The sequence below is a fragment of the Ochotona curzoniae genome, unplaced genomic scaffold, assembly GCF_017591425.1.
Source record: "Ochotona curzoniae isolate NIBS_2020 unplaced genomic scaffold, NIBS_Ocur_1.0 contig_2321, whole genome shotgun sequence".
Classification (NCBI taxonomy): domain Eukaryota; kingdom Metazoa; phylum Chordata; class Mammalia; order Lagomorpha; family Ochotonidae; genus Ochotona; species Ochotona curzoniae.
Window position 1 is genome coordinate 24197138 of NW_024465421.1, and position 19030 is coordinate 24216167.

The 19030-nt window shown below is 64.4% G+C and overlaps 1 protein-coding gene across 1 annotated transcript; it reads right to left on the bottom strand.

Moving 5' to 3' along the window:
• Positions 1–14701: 14701 nt before the first annotated feature.
• SOX8 (SRY-box transcription factor 8) lies at positions 14702–17071 on the bottom strand. Its single transcript, XM_040973990.1, has 3 exons — positions 16665–17071; positions 15848–16047; positions 14702–15402 (listed from the first exon to the last, which is right to left on the bottom strand). The coding sequence occupies exons 1-3, from the start codon at positions 17069–17071 to the stop codon at positions 14702–14704; spliced, it is 1308 nt and encodes a 435-aa protein (XP_040829924.1).
• Between the last annotated feature and the right edge of the window lie 1959 nt (positions 17072–19030).

A 19030-nucleotide genomic window follows, 5' to 3' on the forward strand; every position in this document is an offset into this window, starting at 1 on the left:
GGCGCAGAGAAGGGAGCCTGGGCTGGAGGGGGTGCGGCAGGTGGGGGCTGAAGCTCTGAATCTCTGCCTTCACTCTCTGCTCCCTGTTGAGGCAGGAACTCCTGCTAGCGATGCCAGCCTGGCTGTGGTCTCCAGGCAGCAGCCAGCCCCCACACCCAGAAGGGCCCCCTAGGCCAAGCCCCGCGTGGGCTGCGACCTTTCTCCCTCCCATGTTCAGGGTTTGGTTCTTGGGGGCAGAGCCATCCCGGTCAGCCATGGGTTTAAGTTCTGGCAGCCCGGCTGCTTCTAACCTGGGGCTTTGCTTCTTGGCCAGCAAGGAGGGGGCCCCAAACGACAACAGGGATGAGGACACAGCCACAGAACAGGGGACAGGAAAATACAGCCCTAGGCTCAGGCAATGGCGCTCTGTGGGGATGAGGTCAGGGCCAGAACAGAGAGCTGGGGACCCCCACAGCCAGCCCTGGGGGCCAGGGGAGGCCTGTGATCCTCCCACCTGCCACTGCCTGTGACAGCAGCAGCCCCCTGCCTGGTAAGAAGTGGCCGTGACCCTGCGGCCGGCCGGGCGGCCCCTTGCCTCCTGCTGCCCCCCACTGCCGTCTGCAGCACGCGCGTGTGCTCTGGGTCTGCCTTGATGACCTTGACAGCCACGAGATTTAGGTCCACGTCAGTTTGGCGAGCGGCCTCTGCATTCACGCTGGTCGTGACCCAAGGTCCCAGGTGGACATAGAATCTGGTATCGCTGGGAGGGGGGCTGGTCTCTAAGCTGGGAGTGAGCACTCCGAGGGGCTAGACACATCCTGGAGCCATGGTCAGAGCTCCGGGGCAGCTGTGCGCAGTGGTCAGTTAGTACCTGGGTGATGGACAGCAGTAGGTGGGCCCACAAGACCATTCTGGTGCCAGGAGGTGGAGGCCCTCAAGGGAGGAGGGACCCCAAGTGACCATTCAAGCAGGGAGGTGGGGGCCCCGGGGGTCGTCCAGCGAGGAGGGTGTCTGGATGACTGTCCCATGGGCTGTGGGGGCCTGGGTGGCCATCTTCTGGACCATGAGTGGAGGACTTGTGGCCCTGCGGCCACACTCACAGGGCAAAGCTGTGGCCTACCCCCAGGACGGTCTGAAAGGGCCTGGGGCTTCCTTGCGGAGGGGCCGAGCCTGTTGGGGGTGGGAGACTGTGTCTGGGGCAGCCTCTGCATGCCTCCCATCTGGGCCGGCGCCCGCCAGAAGGGAAGCTGGCGCACATCTCGGAATGCAGGCTGTGAGGAATGGGCCATCTGTTTTCTGTCGTGGACAGGCTGGGCCTGGGGGATAGTCTGTCCTGTGGTAGTCCCTGCCGAGCCTGGAGGCAATGCCTGTCTCCCCTGAGACCCCAGCCAAGGAGGTCAAGCCTTCCAGAAGGTTCCAGGTAGTGCACGTGGGGCAAGAGGCAGGAAGGCATCCCTGGGCCCTGTCCTGCCCCGGGGCTGATCTTGTGTCCTCTCTTGGACTGTGTCCAACAGTGTGTGGGCCCTCGGCTCCTGGAGTTCACAGCCCCTGGCCTTCTGGAAGCTCCGCCCACTGCCAAGGGGAGAGGGCACCTGCCCAGGAGGGCCCTGCCCAGGTGACCGCCAGCGGGAGGGTTCGACTGGTGCAAGGTGAGGCAAGTTGCATGGTTGGCACCATGGCCAACTCCAGGGCTCCAGGCTAGAAGGGGGAGCTAGCGTGGGGGCAGGTAGCAGGTGGCAGCCCCTGCATACAGCTGTGCGGCAGGAGTCCCAGGACCAGTTGGCCAGCAGCACACTTCTTTCCAGGGAGAGAGATCAACCTTTCATCCGCTGATTCACTTTCCACGTGGCCACAATAACCGCAGTGGATCTGAAGCCAGCAGCTTCTTCCAGGTCTCCCACGCGGGTGCAGGGTCCCAAGGCTTTGGGCTGTCCTCGACTGCTTTCCCAGGCCACAGGCAGGGAGCTGGATGGGAAGTGGAGCTGCAGAGATATACACTAGCCCCCACATGAGGACAGTTGCCTGACGAACAGTGGTGCATCCTAACCATCCCACGCAGCCCCCTTTTGGGGGGCTCTGTCCAGGGAGGGGTACGTGGCAGGGCCCCAGATGAAGAGACCTAGGTAGGGCAGTGTGTCCCTGCAGCCAGAGTCAGCCTTGGGCAGACGGAGCCGCGGCCTGCTGCCTCTCACCTGCGGTTGGCACCCAGCATCGGCCCCCAGGACTGACAGGCTTGGGCCGACCCAGCCCGCTGGCGGGCTTCTCGGGGTGCCTGTGGATCTCCCCAGGCAGGGCGGGCCACGTCTGTTCCACAGAGAGTGGAGGTTCCGTCTGGCAGGGGGCCTGGGCTGGGTCCAAGTGGATTCCAAGGGAATTTTCCAGGCAAACCAGGAAATGGAGCCAACTTCTTCACCCAGCCCCTGCCCAGGGCACCACATTACCAGCTCTGTGTCCAGACAGGCAACAAGTCCTCAGGGGGTGGAGCCTGGGCGTCACACTGGCCCAGGGGCTCTAGGTGCCTAAACCACCTGACCACGGCTGACCTCAGGTTCCAACCCCGGTCCCGCCCCTGCCAGCCCTGGCTCCCTTCTGGCAGCCCTACCTGCTCCTGGGTCAGAGATCGCAACAAAGCAGAAGTTTCTCAGACACCTGAGCCCGGTCAAGGTCGGGTTGTGGAGGTCATAGTGGAGTACAGCCCCCAACGGGCCTGGGATGGGTGCAGGGGATCTGCCCACACTGGGCAGAGGGAGATAGGGGCAGGACTCAGCCAGGTTGTCCTCCTAGGCCACTCAGTAGATTGAGCAAAGCAGGAGCAAGGAGCCTGGGTTGCCCAGTACCCCCAGCAGGTCCCACAGATGGCGTCACAGTCAGGGCGGCCATGGCCTCCACCTGGAGCTCAGTGGTACATAGAACAAGGAAGGAAAAGCTACTGCAGGAGCCCTGGCCGCCCAGCGCTGCCCGGTGCTGGGCATGGCTCAGGCACCTCATGTGTCCTTGTGGCTGGCCCCTCAAGGGGCAGGGGGGAGTCCTGGGCGGTCCCCAGGCCTCCAGGCGGTAGCAGTCATGGCCAGGATAGCTGGAGCCCTTCCTCACCCTGCGGTGGGCTCCTGGCTCCTCTCTGGGCGGTAGGGCCACCCCAGCACCATGAAGCCACATGAGATCACTCCATGTGTTTCCCCAGGCTCTCAGCTTCTGGAACCTTCTGCCTGCTCCTCAAGAATCCTCATCTGGGGGCAACCAGGGGCTGGGGTGTGGGGTCCCAGGTCTCACAACCAAAGGGAGTGAGGCTGCCCTGCTGCAGTTGAGCACCCAGGCCTGTTGGTCACGTACAGTCACATGTGCCACAGTGGACAGCACTACCACCCCGAGTGTTTGGAGGGAACTGAGGGCCAAGCTGGGGCCCATATGCAGAGGAATGAACCTGGCAGTGGGGTTACCCAAGAGTCTCAGGGCTGCCCTGAGAAGAAGCCCAGCCTCTCCTGGGGCAGTCTGGCGGTGGCCATGGCCCCAGCAGGGCGCTGGGCTGCAGGGCTCTGAGCACACCGAGCTCGTCCTTGAGCACAGCTCTAGGCCCCAGTGCCACTGTCCTCGGCTGACCCAGGCCCCTGCAGATGGCTGCCCAGTCGTGTGAACGGACAAGGGGTGGATTTGACTGACCACACAGAGTGGGCTTGGCTCCAACACACACAGATCTGACCTCACCCCGTGGCCTGAACTTGGGGTGGTCGCCGGCCCTGCTCTGTCCTCAGTGACGGGAACCCTGCAGACCTGGGCTTGGGTGGGACTGCCAGGTCCTCCTCTCCGGAGGCCAGTGCTGGTCCAGTGTGGCCCCGGAGTGGCCTTCTGCTGCCTGAGCTAGCCTCCCACAGAGCCAGTCTGGGCCTGCCGCGGCCCCTACCAGCACTGGTCACTTGTGGAGCCAGCACCGTGCAAGGAGTGGCTAAGAGAGCCCAGGAGGCTCCAGCCCCAGATGCCCTGCACAGCGCCACACGTGCTGGGCACCTCTCCCACCTGCTGGGGGCCGAGTGCTGGGGCCTCACGGGGGCAGGGCCTGTTACGCCCACGTGCTCTGTGCTGCGAGATCCTCTCTGGATCCCATGGGGGCTCAGCTCAGTCTGCCCAATGCATGGATGTCGGCTTCTGCGATTTTCTTCTGTGGGTGGTGGTGGTCCCACGTCACCTGTCTCCACAGTGTTGGGGGAACTGGGTCAGCCCTGTCTGCAGGTGGGGTCGCTGGCCACAGAAGCACATAGCTGACACCCCAGCCCAGCAGGAACAGCCTTGGCGGTCTCCAAGTGAGGAATGGCCTGCATGCATGCTATTCCCACACCTGGGTGCCACCTCCCCACCCCAAGGTCTTGAGGTGATGGGTGGGACCTTGTCGGGTGATTGACAGGAAGTCCCCAGGGGGGCCCCTAGCACCTGCAGTCTGGAGACCCAAGTGTGTGACGTGGGGGTGGGGCCTGCAGAGCCTCAGCATAGTGCGGGGGGCTCACAGTGTGGTGGGGCACCCTGGGCACCCCTGGGGAGGCAGGAGGAGGAGCCGGGGCCCAGGTACAGACGGGCGCCTTAGGGGCCAGGGCTTAGCAGGGCTGCCTTCAGTCGTGGCCCTGACTCCTCCCCGGCCGAACTGCCGAGGGGCTATCTCAGGCACCTCAGGCCATGGTCCACCGTGAGAGAGCCCTGTGCCCTGCTCCCAGTCTCAGCCCTGCCACCCCGACTCAGCACAGGGGCCCCAGGGTGAAGTCTGGAGGGGTTTGCGTAAGACACAGCAAGGACCACAGGCAGACCCTGGCAGACCCCAACCCTCTCACCCACTCGGTAAGGGCTTGTGGGAGCTGGGATAAGCCACACCCAGCAGCAAGGCTCTTGGGGACCACGCGGGGTCCACATGGCAAACCCACTCCTTCCCTCCTTCCTCCTGGGCCCGGGCTGGTCACTGCTGGCCAAGATTATAAGGCCTGCTGCCCACAGGCCGGCCCGCAACCCAGGGGTTACATCTCCTCTTGGTGCTCCCACTGAGGGGGCAGCTGGGAGAAGAGGGACACGGGTAATCGCAGGTGACCGGCCTCTGTAACAAGGGAACCGCCGGGGGAGGCGGGGCGGGCAGTGGGGACAGGGAGGCCACCAGGTCCGTGACATTGCAGAGCAGGCTGGCTGGCCAGTCGGGCCCCACCCCCTCACTTGTGTTCTGTGTGCATGTCGGGTCTGGCTGTGTTAATGAGGTTGGGAGTGTGTGTAAGGTTGTGTGTGTAGAAGAGGTTGGGTGTGTGTGTAAATGAGGTGTGTGGGTGAGGTTGGGAGAGCAGGTGAGACTGGGTGTGTGTGAGGCTGGGAGTGTGTGTATGGCTGGGTGTGTGTGTGAGGCTGGGTGTGTGTGAGGCTGGGTGTGTGTGTGAGGCTGGGTGTGTGTGTATGGCTGGGTGTGTGTGAGGCTGGGAGTGTGTGTGAGGCTGGGTGTGTGTGTGAGGCTGGGAGTGTGTGTATGGCTGTGTGTGTGTGTGAGGCTGTGTGTGTATGTGAAGCTGGGAGTGTGTGTATGGCTGGGTGTGTGTGTGAGGCTGGGAGTGTGAGGCTGGGTGTGTGTGAGGCTGTGTGTGTGTGGCTGGGAGTGTGTGTGTGGCTGGGTGTGTGTGAGGCTGGGTGTGTGTGAGGCTGGGTGTGTGTGTGAGGCTGGGAGTGTGTGTGAGGCTGGGAGTGTGTGTGAGGCTGGGTGTGTGTGAGGCTGGGTGTGTGTGAGGCTGGGAGTGTGTGTGAGGCTGGGAGTGTGTGTGAGGCTGGGTGTGTGTGAGGCTGGGTGTGTGTGAGGCTGGGTGTGTGTGTGAGGCTGGGTGTGTGTGTGAGGCTGGGAGTGTGTGTGAGGCTGGGTGTGTGTGTGAGGCTGGGAGTGTGTGTGAGGCTGGGTGTGTGTGAGGCTGGGTGTGTGTGAGGCTGGGTGTGTGTGAGGTGGTGTGTGAGGCTGGGAGTGTGTGTGAGGCTGGGTGTGTGTGAGGCTGGGTGTGTGTGTGTATGGCTGGGTGTGTGTGAGGCTGGGAGTGTGTGTGAGGCTGGGTGTGTGTGAGGCTGGGAGTGTGTGTGAGGCTGGGAGTGTGTGTGAGGCTGGGTGTGTGTGAGGCTGGGTGTGTGTGTGTGTGGCTGGGTGTGTGTGAGGCTGGGGTGTGTGTGAGGCTGGGTGTGTGTGTGATGGCTGGGTGTGTGTGTGTGAGGCTGGGTGTGTGAGTGTGTGTGAGGCTGGGAGTGTGTGTGAGGCTGGGGTGTGTGAGGCTGGGTGTGTGTGAGGCTGGGTGTGTGTGAGGCTGGGAGTGTGTGTGAGGCTGGGAGTGTGTGTGAGGCTGGGTGTGTGTGTGAGGCTGGGAGTGTGTGTGAGGCTGGGTGTGTGTGAGGCTGGGAGTGTGTGTGAGGCTGGGAGTGTGTGTGAGGCTGGGTGTGTGTGAGGTTGTGTGTGTGGACAAGGATTGGTTTGCGGGTAAGGTCTGGGTCTACCCCGTCTGTCCTCCGTGGAACTCGGCCTATGCGCGCATGTGCAGGGCAGCTTCTGGTCAGTTTGCTGGCCCAGTCCTGGCCCTCCTGGTGAGAGTATGGGGCCCAGGGGTGAGGGCAGCTGGGTGGACCCTCTAGGAGCTCATGCACTTAGGGCACTAGAAGGTTCCTGGGTACTGACCAAGTGTTGGACAAGCAGAGGCCGAGCTCCCAGGTCCCATCTGCCCCCACCCCAGGGCCTCTCCTGTGTCCTCGCCCAGTCCTGGGCTTCCCCTGAGGCTGCCTGGTGAGCTCAGGCCGCGCAGGGCTGGGCGGTCCCCTCCCCTCTGAGTCAATATTGAGCCAGGCAGGCAGGGGCTGCCGCCTCGCTGCCTTCCGTTGTGTTTGCCGACGTGGAAACCACCGGCCCCAGGCGCAGCGCACATATCCACGCTGGGAAAAGTTACAGTGGGATTTTTTTTTTTACCTCTCTAAGGATTCATTAATGGCTTCAGCTGGGGGACGCAGACCTGGGGATGGAGAGCGCAGGCTGCTAGGCTGGCACAGCAAAGCCACGAGGGGTTTGTGCCAAGGCAGCGTGTACACAAGCAGAGTCCAGGTCACATCCCCACCAAGACTCCAAGGGGCAGAGGAGGCTCTGGAGCCTGGGTGGCCCAGGCCATGTGTCCCCTCATCCAGGGGCTGGAGGTCCAGGCTCAGCGGGAGGCAGGCCTGCGTCCTGAGCCAACTCTGTCACAGGCATGACCTTAAGTGAGTGTGCAAAGGGCCCTCAGCAGGACACAGGGGGATACAACTGTGAAAGGCAGAGTTAGAAGGAGAGGGGTAGGGGGAAGAAGAGAGAGGAGGGGAGGAGAGAGAGAGAAGGATGGAGACAGGAGAATGAGAGAGGGGGAGAAATGGGGGTCCCATCCTCTGCTTCACTCCCCAGATGGCTGCAAGGACTAAGGCAGGTGTTTCTTCTGGGTCTTCCTCATGGGTGCAGGGGCTCATCCTCCGCTGCCTTCCCAGGCCGTTTGCAGGAGGCTGCCTCGGAAGTGGAGAAGCCAGAATCTTGAAGCATGTGGGCTGCCGACACGGCAGGTGGCAGCTGAGTGCACAGTGCCGCAGCGGCAGCCCCCGGACAGCACATCTTTACTGCCCTGGTGTAGGTCGGGGCTTTCATCTGCAGGTGACAGCTCAGGGCCGTGGTGGAACAGGAGAAACTCCAGGGCGATGCTGGTCAGGATGGCACCAACCCTGCAGCATTGGCCTTGCGCTATTCTCTTGCACCTGCTGCCCAGCCCTGGAGGCGCTGGGCACATGGCAAGGCTGGGCTGGCTGCTGGCTAGGAGCGGCCTGTGCTCCTGCCTGGCCCACACCTTGCTAGCCCTTAATGAGATCCTGGGGCCAGCGCACGAGGGAGGAGCCATTGGGTAGGGGCTTCCACGGTCTGCTTGTCTTGTGCAGCCTGGGGGAAATTGAGGGGCAGCGGGGCATTCTGGCTTTTCTGCAGGAAGGCGGCCAGTGGCCACCTGAGCCCTGCCATCTGGATGGAAGCTGGGTGACCAGCCCTGTGGGGTGGGCCCCCCAGGCTCTGGCGCCACCTCCAGGAAGCCTGGCAGATCTGTCTGCGGGCCCCCCAGCATAAGGTTGTTCCTCTGGGGCCAGGGGTCCTCAGCCGGCCCCTCCTCACCTTTCCTGATGGCTCCTGGGAGGGGCTGGGTGGGTGACTGCTTCCCTTGTCACCACTGGAAGCCTGACCCAAGCTCCTGGGGCCCCACCCAGCTGGGCCGGACCCCAAGAGGGGACTTTCCTCTATCCAAACTCGGAGCTGCTTCAGCCTGGGGGAGGCTGGGTGGTGGTGGGCAGCGGCGGTGGACTATGTGTCCATGTCTCCTTCCCTGCACAGAAGTGGCCGCAGGGCACTGTCCCTGCAGCCTGGCTCCTGTCCTCCAGATCTGGACGTCCCTTGGTCCTTTGGCTTTTTGGGGAAAGATCAGATCTTCCCTGTACCTGCAGAGCAGCCGGTGTCCTTCTGTGCTTATAAGGTCCAGCAGCAACAGGTTGGTCACTATATCCAGACCTTGCTCAGCATCCACAGACCCCGGCCTGTGGTCCTGGAACCGTCCGAGAGCGCTGCCTGTGTGGCTGGGCTCCACAGGGTGCATGCGCTAGGCCTGGGTGCCGCTCTCCTCCTGGGAGTGCATCTGCCTGCTGGGGCTGCTCCCAGCCAGTCCTGGGTGCGGTCTTTCCCCAACCCTGGGCTCTGGCCTGTGCTCTCTGCCCAGCAACTACCCACCACCTCCTGCTGTGGTGCTTGGTGGACCATGGGTGGGTGTGGTTCCATCTGTGTGCAGCCCGTTCTCCATCACTGCTGCCTGCTGCCAGTCGGGCTCCTGAGATTGGGGCCCGGACAGTCGGCCAGTGGGTGCCCGCCAGGGTTGTGGCCTCCGGCCCTGGGCCTGCTGGACGCTGTGCCCTGCCCAGGCATTCACTTTTGTCCTCTATTCCTCTGGGGGGGGGTTCCGGCAGGACTGGACATGGGGCTCCACCCTGGCTCCTGACAGGCCTGAGCAGGGGTGCCAGGCACCTAATTGCCAGGCTGAGTCTACCCAGTGTGGGACTGGACAGCCACGTGCAGGAGCAGGCCTCACAGGGCCCGGGAGCTCAGCAGCACTCTGCAGGCATGAGATGCAGCTGGGGTTCTCGGGGCCAGATGCAACCCCCCCTTTGGAACGAGCACATGGCACAGGCAGGGAGCACCGTGCCCACAGTTGCTCTGCCGCGCCTGTCGCCTCCCACGGCCCCTGCCGATTTAGCTCCCCAATGGGAGGAACAGGTGCTGGGGCGCCCTGCGGGAGGCGGGAGCCAGCCCCTCCGCAGTCTCAGCCCTAGTGGCTTGTAGATGCGGGGGTGGTGGGTGTGTGGGGGGGCTCAGGGCTTCAATGGAAATGGAAATGTGATTTGTCTGCTTTCAGAAGAAGCTGGGAGCTGGCTCCTCCCTGCTCCGCAAGGCTTTCTGCCAGATGGGAGCCGCGGCCTAGCTCCATGGGTCCCTCCTGCAGCTCCCCGCCCCTTGCTGGGCCTGGGACGTCCCATCCGCCCTGGCTGGCGGGACTGGTGTTCGGCAAGAGGAAGTATTCCCGTCAGCCACTTCCTGCTCAGCCTGCACCCTGTCCTGCTTGGGAGAGGCCTGCCAGGTCAGGAGCCTGTGTGCAAGGCTTGGGGTACGGGGGCAGCCCCTGGCCCACCCTTGGGACCCTTCACAACTCTGCCCGGGCCCGGGGCTGGACAGCACAGTGACCGAGGCAAGGGGGCTGCAACTAGCTTGCCTCACTGGGCTGGACGGGCACACTGTGTGGTCTCACCCCTTCTCTGTAGAGCTGTGGGGGAGGGCACGCATGTGAGACAATATGTGAGAACACGTGTGAGAGGACGTGTGTGAGATAGGATGTGTGTATGAGATGACACGTGTGAGACAGGACATGTGTGACAGAGCACGCATGCGGGAGGTCACGTGTGAGAGGGCACATGCAGGTGCCAAGGGTCATGCACAAGCATGGACCCGAGAGCATGACTGCCCTCTGCCCCGTCGCCTCCAGCTGGGGTCTGGCCCTCCCCTGGGCAGTGCAGCCCCTCCACTTACCAGCACAGACCCAGTGCACAGCCAGATAATGGACGCGGTCCCTATGGGCTGTCCCCACTACATGGCCAGGAAGTGGGTTGCACCTCTCCTAGCGTTCTCAATGGTCGACGCTGTAGAGGTGCAGCCCCTCATGACACATCCCTGTGGGAGTGGTCCTGATGGGGTCATGTGATGGCCACCCGAGCTGCAAGCACCTGCTCAATCTGTGTGGCTCTTCACCCCCGCCCTGCAGGCCTGTGACAGCGCGCTTTCCAGCAGCAGGAAGCTGGGGTGCAGCTCTGCCTGTGAGGAGCCTCTCTGCCCCTCCTCCTGGGATGCTCCGCGAAGCCACAGCCCCTGGGGGAGCAGGAGTGCGGGTGGCACTCGGATCCTGATGATGGCTAAGAGCAGTAGTGATGGCGGCTCCAGAAAAAGGTTTCTTTTGGGTCCCTCCAGGGGCTCGTCCCTCTTCCCTGTCCCCACCACAGTTGGGGGTTGAGGAGCACACTCCAGGACCTGGCAGCCAGAAACGAAGCCCCACCGAGCCCCGAAGTCCAGGCTCTGGCAGCTAGGTCTGGACACAGAAGTGGTGGACACCGCAAGCGCTGCTGGGCTCCCATCGGGCCATTAGCATTCTGCAGCGGAGACCCAGGCCTGCCGGCACTGCGGTCATTCACAAGCCCTAATGACTTGTCAGTTCCTTGCCCCGCCACTTTCTGTCTAATTAATTCTTTTATTGTGCACCGGATAGACAGACAAAGGCCTCTGGGCTGTGGTGCCTCATTCACATGCAAGGCCTCGGCAAGCTTTTGGCTGCACAAGCTCACCACAGGCACAAACACCAGCGCCCCTTAACCCTTTGTGGGGCCCTGGGGCGGGGCTGTGGCTGTCAGGCCACCCCAGAGGCATCCGACTCAGTCAGTCAGCCTGCGGGGGGCCGGGCCAGCTGGGCGCCCCCTGCCTCTTTCCCAGCTGGCCGCATCCACAGCCTCAGCCCTGGGTCCTGGGTACATGGGGAGCAGGGGGTGGGGCCTCAGCTACTTTCCTTTCCTGACTGGCCTGGTCCTGCAGATGGGCAAGTCACAAAGCCACCAACAGGTATGGCTCGCCCAGGAAAGAGGAAAGTGGGGCGTGCCCTGGGGTTGGGGTTCATGCTCATCCATGGGAGGAGGTGGGTGACGGGTTCACAGTGTTGATCCCGAGGCTCCACCATGGTTTGCTGGGGAGCCGGGGGCTGCCTTCAGCCAGTCATCCACACAGCTTCTTCGCAGCCTCCAGGCCGTGGCGGGAGACTGGACTCAGGTCCCCAGGGCCATGGCAGACTGGGGCCACTGCAGCCAGGGAACCCCACCCTGGCTGGGCTGCAGACCGTGAGCCTGGGTGGGCATCACACATTATGGGGAGACTGAGAGTCCAGATGGCAGGCCAGGGTTCCAAAGCAGCAGACTCCTCCTGGAACTGTCCTCCACGGCTGCACGCCCTGTGCCCTTATGGGAGGGCGGCAGGTGGGGCCCTGCGCAGCTTAGATGGCAGGCCCCAACTTCATCCTGAGAACCCCTCCTCACAGCCACAAACACACACACACACACACCCTCCTCACAGCCACACACACACACACACACAATCTTCACAGCCACACACACACATGCAATCCTCACAGCCACACACACACACACACATGCAATCCTCACAGCCACACACACACACACACACCCTCCTCACAGCCACACACACACACACACACAATCTTCACAGCCACACACACACATGCAATCCTCACAGCCACACATACACCACCTCCTCACAGCCACACACACACACACACACATGCAATCCTCACAGCCACACACACACACACACACACACACCCTCCTCACAGCCACACACACACACACACACACCCTCCTCACAGCCACACACACACACACACACCCTCCTCACAGCCACACACACACACACACCCTCCTCACAGCCACACACACACACACACACACATACACCACCTCCTCACAGCCACACACACACACACACACCCTCCTCACAGCCACACACACACACACACCCTCCTCACAGCCACACACACACACACACACCCTCCTCACAGCCACACACACACACACACCCTCCTCACAGCCACACACACACACACACACACACACCCTCCTCACAGCCACACACACACACACACACCCTCCTCACAGCCACACACACACACACACACCCTCCTCACAGCCACACACACACACACACACATACACCACCTCCTCACAGCCACACACACACACACACACCCTCCTCACAGCCACACACACACACACACACACACACCCTCCTCACAGCCACACACACACACACACCCCCTCCTCACAGCCACACACACACACACACACATACACCACCTCCTCACAGCCACACACACACACACACACCCCCTCCTCACAGCCACACACACACACACACCCCCTCCTCACAGCCACACACACACACACACATCCTCCTCACAGCCACACACACACACACACACACATCCTCCTCACAGCCACACACACACACACACACATGCAATCCTCACAGCCACACACACACACCCTCCTCACAGCCACACACACACACCCTCCTCACAACCACACACACACACACACACACCCTCCTCACAGCCCCCTCCCCCACACTTCTAGCCAGTCAGAAGTGACATCATGAATGCCTTTAATTTTACCATTTCTTTTTAAAATACTTTTTTTTTAAGTTTGAGGGATAGGAAAGCAGAAGGGAGGGCATCGAGCGTTGGCTGGTTCCCCAAATGCCCAGAATGCCAAGCCTGGGTAGGCTGAAGCTGACATGGAAATCCAGCATAAGCGGCCGAGCCTCCACGGGAGCCCCCAGTGCTGCCCCGGTGCCCACGAGCAAGGGGCTGCATGAGCTGCCGTCTGGTGCCCCTAGCAACCCCGTTCTGCAGAGCTCAGACAGGGGAAGGGCATGGATGGGCTTGCAAATGACACACTCAGCTGGGAGCTTGGCACCCTGGCTTGGGTTCAGCTGCAGTGCCAGCATGGTGGGGCAGGGGCAGGAATGGGGACTACCTTGCATCCAGCACAGGTGGCCACTCTGCCCTTTCCTCACTGCGCTCAGGCAGGGAGACCCATGGCAGATGCAACTCAGCTCCCAGGAGTTAGCGCTCAGGAGTCTGGCCAAATCCAGGCGCCCTGGCAGTGCCATACAGGCCTTGGGCACCTGGGAGCCCTGAGGCATCTTCTCGTGAGCCAAGAGGCCCTAGCATTTCATCAGCAGGCTGCGATGCCATGCCTGAGCCCACAGGCCCCAGGTGCCAGGAGACCACCACACTGGGCCTCAACAAGCCTCGCACACAAGCGGCTCTCAGAGACGCTGTCCTTGGCAGGCCTTCACCCTTGGACCACGTGAGGGACGCCGACAGCTGGCAGAGCCAGTAGGCGCAGCTGCCTCAGGCCTGGGCTCCTAAGCAACCCACCCTGCCTTCGTCACGGACACACAGCCAGCGCCAGCCTCCTCGCCGTCTCCGCAACCGTTCTCCCCAGAAGCCTTCCTCCGATTGTGCCAGCCCCAGCGGGGAAGCTTTCATCTGCTCCCAGCCTGGCATGGAGCCAGCCCTGAAACCCTGCCCAGAAGTAGGCAGCCCCCTCTGGCTGCCGGGGCCCCTTGGTGCCTGTCACAAGCCCCCCAGGACGAGGTCACGTTGCACTTCCCGGAGGCCTTTGGGGACGTGTCCCCCGCCCCACAGGGATGCAATACCCAGCCGTGTGCCCCCACAGGCCCTCACTTCATCAGTTGGCCATAGACGGGCAGCCGGGCTAGCCCTGGGGACCCACCGTGACCCTTCTCCCAGCCCAGCCTCCCAGTGAGTGCAGAAGCGGCAGATGAGACACGGGGTCAAGAAAAAGCGGCTGTTTTTTTAATTTTATCAAATCAGTCTGTACAAAAGTTAGCATGGCTTGGTCAGAACACCACAAAACGCAGCGGCACGAGGTGGACGGCAGAGGTGGCAGGGCCCCGGGGGCCAGCAGGGCCCTGAGGGCTGGGCTTTCCTGCCTACCAGAGAGGAAGTGGAGCGCAGGGTACGGAGCAGCACCTGGCCACACTCAGAAACGCAGAGTTCCAAAGGCACAGCTGGCCACCGGCCAGACAGGAAGCAGATGCTAGGCAGGTGCACATGGGGGACCCGCGGCAGCTCCAGACGAGGCTCAGCTTCGCAGCGCGGCAGGTGGGCGAGGGCCCGCAGCCCCCTCCCCAGGAGGCACCGCCGGAGCCCCCTCGGCTGGCGGCCGGCCAGTGCTGCGTGTTCTACTGGGCCATTCCAGTGGTGGCAACCCAGGATTTAGATGACATCACATCGTCTCCAAAAGAAACACTTTTGAGCTTTACAAATTTCACCAAAGAACAAAAATGAGAGAGAAGTGTGGGTCACGGCCAAGATCACTGGAAGAGCTCTGCAGGCCTCCCGTGCCCTGCTGTTGCCAGGTCCTCTGCCCTCTGCCGGGCCCAGGGTGCTCACCGAGCGGAACAGAGAGGCAGGAGCAGAGGAGACGCCAGCCGTGTCCGCCAGCAGCACTCAGGGCAGCTCTGGGGGGCTCTCTGGACGCCCAGGCACTTGTCGGAGTCGGCTCAGGGCCGGGTCAGGGTAGTGTAGACCGGTTGGTCCCAGTTACTGGCAGGGCTGTGCGCAGGTGGCACGGGCAGCCCATTGAGCAGCGGCGAGGCATACGGCCGCCGCGACGCCTGGAAGTGGGGGTACTGGTACAGGCCGGACGTGTAGCCAGGGTAGGGGCCGTAATAGCTCGAGGCCTGCAGGTCGGTGTAGTCACACGGAGCGCTGGCAAAGGAGCCGGCAGCAGCAGGGGAGGCCTGCGTGCCATAGGCGCCAAAGTCGGCACGGCCGGGCGAGCCGTGGGGCTGCTCGCTGTAGTGGCTGGGGCTCAGCTGCTCCGTCTTGATGTGCGGCCGAGCCGGGCCACCCTCAGTGGGCGAGGCCGACGCGGACGGGGCTCCCTTGGGGGCCCACGCCGGGGACGCCCCTGGGTGAGTGTAGGAGCCCCCGTAGGGGCTGGCGTTGGCCTGGCTGGGCTCGGCTGCGTGGCCGTTGAGCGGCAGGTACTGGTCGAACTCGTGGACGTCGAAGGTGTCCATGTTGCCCATGACCTCGCTGCTCAGCTCCGAGATGTCCACGTTGCTGAAGTCGATGTTCTGCCTCCCGCTGTCCACCAGGCGGCGTCCTTCCGGCTTCAGCTCCGGCCGGCCCCCGGCGCCCGCCAGCTGCAGGTCGGCCTTGGGGGTGGTGGGCGGGGTGGGCGGCCCGTGGGTCTGCCCTGCGGAGGGGGCACAGGCCACCATGAATGGCCCTTCTGTCGGGGGTGGGGAAGGCCGCAGGCCACAGGTACGAATCAACGGCTTTTTGTTCCTTCCCGTTTCCCCAGAAATTCCAGCAAATTCAGACCCAGCCCTGGCCCCCCCTCCCCTCCCGCTGAGAAAATTCTGCGGGGAGACCGCGGCTGGGGGGAAGGCGGGCAGGGCGAAGCTGGCACCCGGCGCAGCCGGTCGTCACGTAGGTGGTACCTGCGGGGCCCCCTCCCAGGCGTGTCCTGGCCGCGCCCCTCAGCCCTGCCCGCGGGACCCCATCCCTGCACAGTCCAGCACAGCGGGACCCCCTTTGCGTTCCGGGCGCCAGGCCAGGCGGGCTCCGAATCTCTGGGCCCGGGTCCCAGCTCCAGTGCCCGGCTGGGCTGCCTCCCACCCCGGGGACCCCGGGCCCACCTGTGTGGTCCTCAGCCTTGTAGGCGTGCGCGCTGCCGGCGTGCGGGCCCAGCTCGCCGCCGTCGGCCTCGCCGGGGCCGCTCTTGACGCTCTTCCTGCGCCGGGGCTGGTACTTGTAGTCGGGGTGGTCCTTCTTGTGCTGCACGCGCAGCCGCTCTGCCTCCTCCACGAACGGGCGCTTCTCGCTCTCGCTGAGCAGCCTGCGGGAAACGCGCACGGGGGTGTCCGCGGGCCCTGGCGGGGCGCTGGCACCGTGCCCCGGCTCCCCCGGCTCGGAGGCGAGCAAAACTGGGGTCCGCAGCCCCACCCAGGGCTCCCCACCTTCCGCTCGGACCCCGCTCCCTCCCCGTGGGGCTTTCTAGGCGGGCGGGGGAGGGCCAGCACACGCGGTGGACAAAAGCGAGGCGCCCTGGAAACTCGGAGACTTTGGGCAAGCGGTTGCCGTCCGCTGTGTCCCCCGCCCAGGGTTCCAGACTCCACTAGCAAACCTCGCGGTCCCACTCGAGCCCCCGCCAACCCTGGCAGGCACCCCAGACCACCGCGCCTCGACTGGCCAGCTCCACACGGAAGAGCTGGCAGGAGAAGCGGGGCGCCAAGCCCCGGGCAGAGGCGCGCTGGCCGTGAACGCGCGTTCCTCCCCGCAGGGCCCTCCGCCCCCACACACGCTCCTCCCGCTGCTCCACGCGGGGCAGGGAGACGCTGCGGGAAGGGAGCCTGCAGCCCTTGCCCCCTCGCCTTCCTCACTCCGTCCCCGGCGCCACAGGCGTCTCCCCTCGAGGCCGGCCACGCGCTGCCCTCCCCCAGCCCGCACACTCACCGCCACAGCTTGCCCAGCGTCTTGCTGAGCTCCGCGTTGTGCAGGTGCGGGTACTGGTCCGCCAGCTTGCGGCGCGCCGCCTGCGCCCACACCATGAAGGCGTTCATCGGCCGCTTCACGTGCGGCTTCGCCTTGAGCGCGCCGCCGCCGCCGCGAACGGGCAGGGGCACCAGGCTCCAGTCGTAGCCCCGCAGCACCTGCGACACCGCGTCGCGGATGCAGGCCGGGAAACGCTCGTCCGCCGTGCCCGCCGCACTGCCGCCCGCGCCCGCCGCGCGGCTGGGGCCCTCGGAGCTCGCGGGCGACGGCGGCGCGTCCGAGTCCGAATCCTCCACGTGCGCCATGGGGCCCGCGGCGCCGGCGGGGCTGCGGGGCGGCTGCGCGCGGGCCTCGCTCATGTCCAGCATGGGGCGCACCGCACGCTCACGCACCGCCGCCGCTGCCCCTCGGTCCGGCCGGGACCCGCAACAAGTTTCTTTAAGCGGCGGGCCGCACGCCCCGCCCGGCGGCGCCCATTGGCCGGCGCGCGCCCCTCCCCAGAGGCGGGGCCCGTGCGCCCCAGCCCCGCCACCCTCCGGGAAGGCCGGGCGGCTCCCGCGGCGCCCCCGCGCCCCTCCCGGGGCCGCCCCGCGTGGGCTCCCCCGGCCGCTGCCCGCTGCTGCACCGGCGGGGCCCGAACCCCGACGTCTCGCCTGCGACGCGGGGAGGTCTTGGCCCGCGCGCGTCCAGGTAACGCGCGCCCCACACCGGCCGGCTGACCCGAGCCGCCCACCCGGTCCGGGTGCTGGCGGGGGCCGCGAGCGCAGAGGCTGGCCAGCCGGAGGGGCGGGGGCGCGGGGCGGATGGCTTGGCCGGACGTGGGGGCCCGGGGCCTTCCGGACGTGACCCAGGGGTGGGGGCTCCGCCTTCCTCCCCGCTCCGAGCACAGCGTCCTTGGGTGGTCTGGTGGAGGCTGCTGCGGGCGTCTACGCGACTTGGGGCGGCGGGGTCGTGGAGGGGCCGTTTCCCCGGAGGCGAGCGCCGAGTCGCGGCTCCGAGGCCGCCCCCTCGAGCTGGCTCCCTGCCCGGCATCCCCGTGCACAGTTCCGATGAATTCGCCAAACGCGCGGGGAGACGCGCCACCCGGAGCCGCGCCGTCCCCCCTGACCTACTTGACCTGAAGCCCTGGAGCCGGACGCCCCCAGACCCCCAGGTCCTCGGCTCCTGACTGCCCGCCACTGCTCCTCTGCTAGGTGCCCGCAGAGGGATCCATCGGCTGCCGGAGGGAGAAGGCGGTGCCAGGCCTCCCGAGCAAATGGGACAGGTGGGCGGCCCCCTGCCTGCCTTCCTGCCCCTGGGCCTTGGTCGGGCTGCCCAGCCGCGGAGGTGGGGGGGACCCCTTCCCCCTGGCGACCCCCGCAGCCTTGTCCCGGGGCAGGGTCAGCACCTGGCCAGGGGGCTTACCCGGCCTTTCTGGGTGGGGAGCACTGGGCCCTGGGCTGCCCGTGCGCCCGCCATGGGGGGAAGGGGCAGGGCGGCTGCTGCATGTGACCCCGTTCTCCTTCGCCCAGTCCTCTTGTGCTGTGGGTGCACCCACCAGTCAGTTTAGGCTGCCCTTTTCCCGGAGGCTCTGCTCTGCTCCCAGGCCGGGCCGGAGGGGGTGAGATCGGCAGTGTGACCCGCACCCTGCAGGCTCTTACCGCTAACAGGGTACCACTGCCCTTTGAAGATGCGTGTGCTTACTTACGGTTTAAATAGTTATTTATTTTTATTGACAAGGCAGATTCAGAGAGAAGGAGATACAGACAGAAAGGTCTTCTGTCACTGGTTCACTCCCCAGGTGGCCATGGTGGTTGGAGCTGAGCCAATCTGAAGCCAGGAGCCAGGAACCTCTTCTGGGTCCCACGTGGGCTCAAGTATGGGATCCGAGTGCATGCAAGCCGAGGATTCCAGCCGCTAGGCTGCCGTGCAGGCCTGAGGGTGGTGTGTTTATCTAAAAGGCAAAGCGCAGAGAAACACTGCAACTCCATCCAGTCTCAGATATATATATATAATAGAGAGAGAAGAAGACTCACTCCCCAAGTGACCACAACAGCTGGAGCTGAGCTGATTCAAAACCAGGAGCTAGGAGCCTCTTCAGGGTCTCCCACACGGGGGCAGGCTCCCAAGGCTTTGGGCTGTCCTTGACTGCTTTCCCAGGCCACAGGCAGGGAGCTGGGTAGGAAGTGGATCTGCTGGGATTAGAACTAGCACCCATATGGGATCCCAGTGAGTTCAAGGCGAGGACTTTAGCTGCTAGGCCACTGTGCTGGGCCCAGTTGGCCCTTTTCATTGCTGGCTGCTTGGTCACCTTGCATGTGCTGCTCGGGCCCTGCCGAGGCTGACCC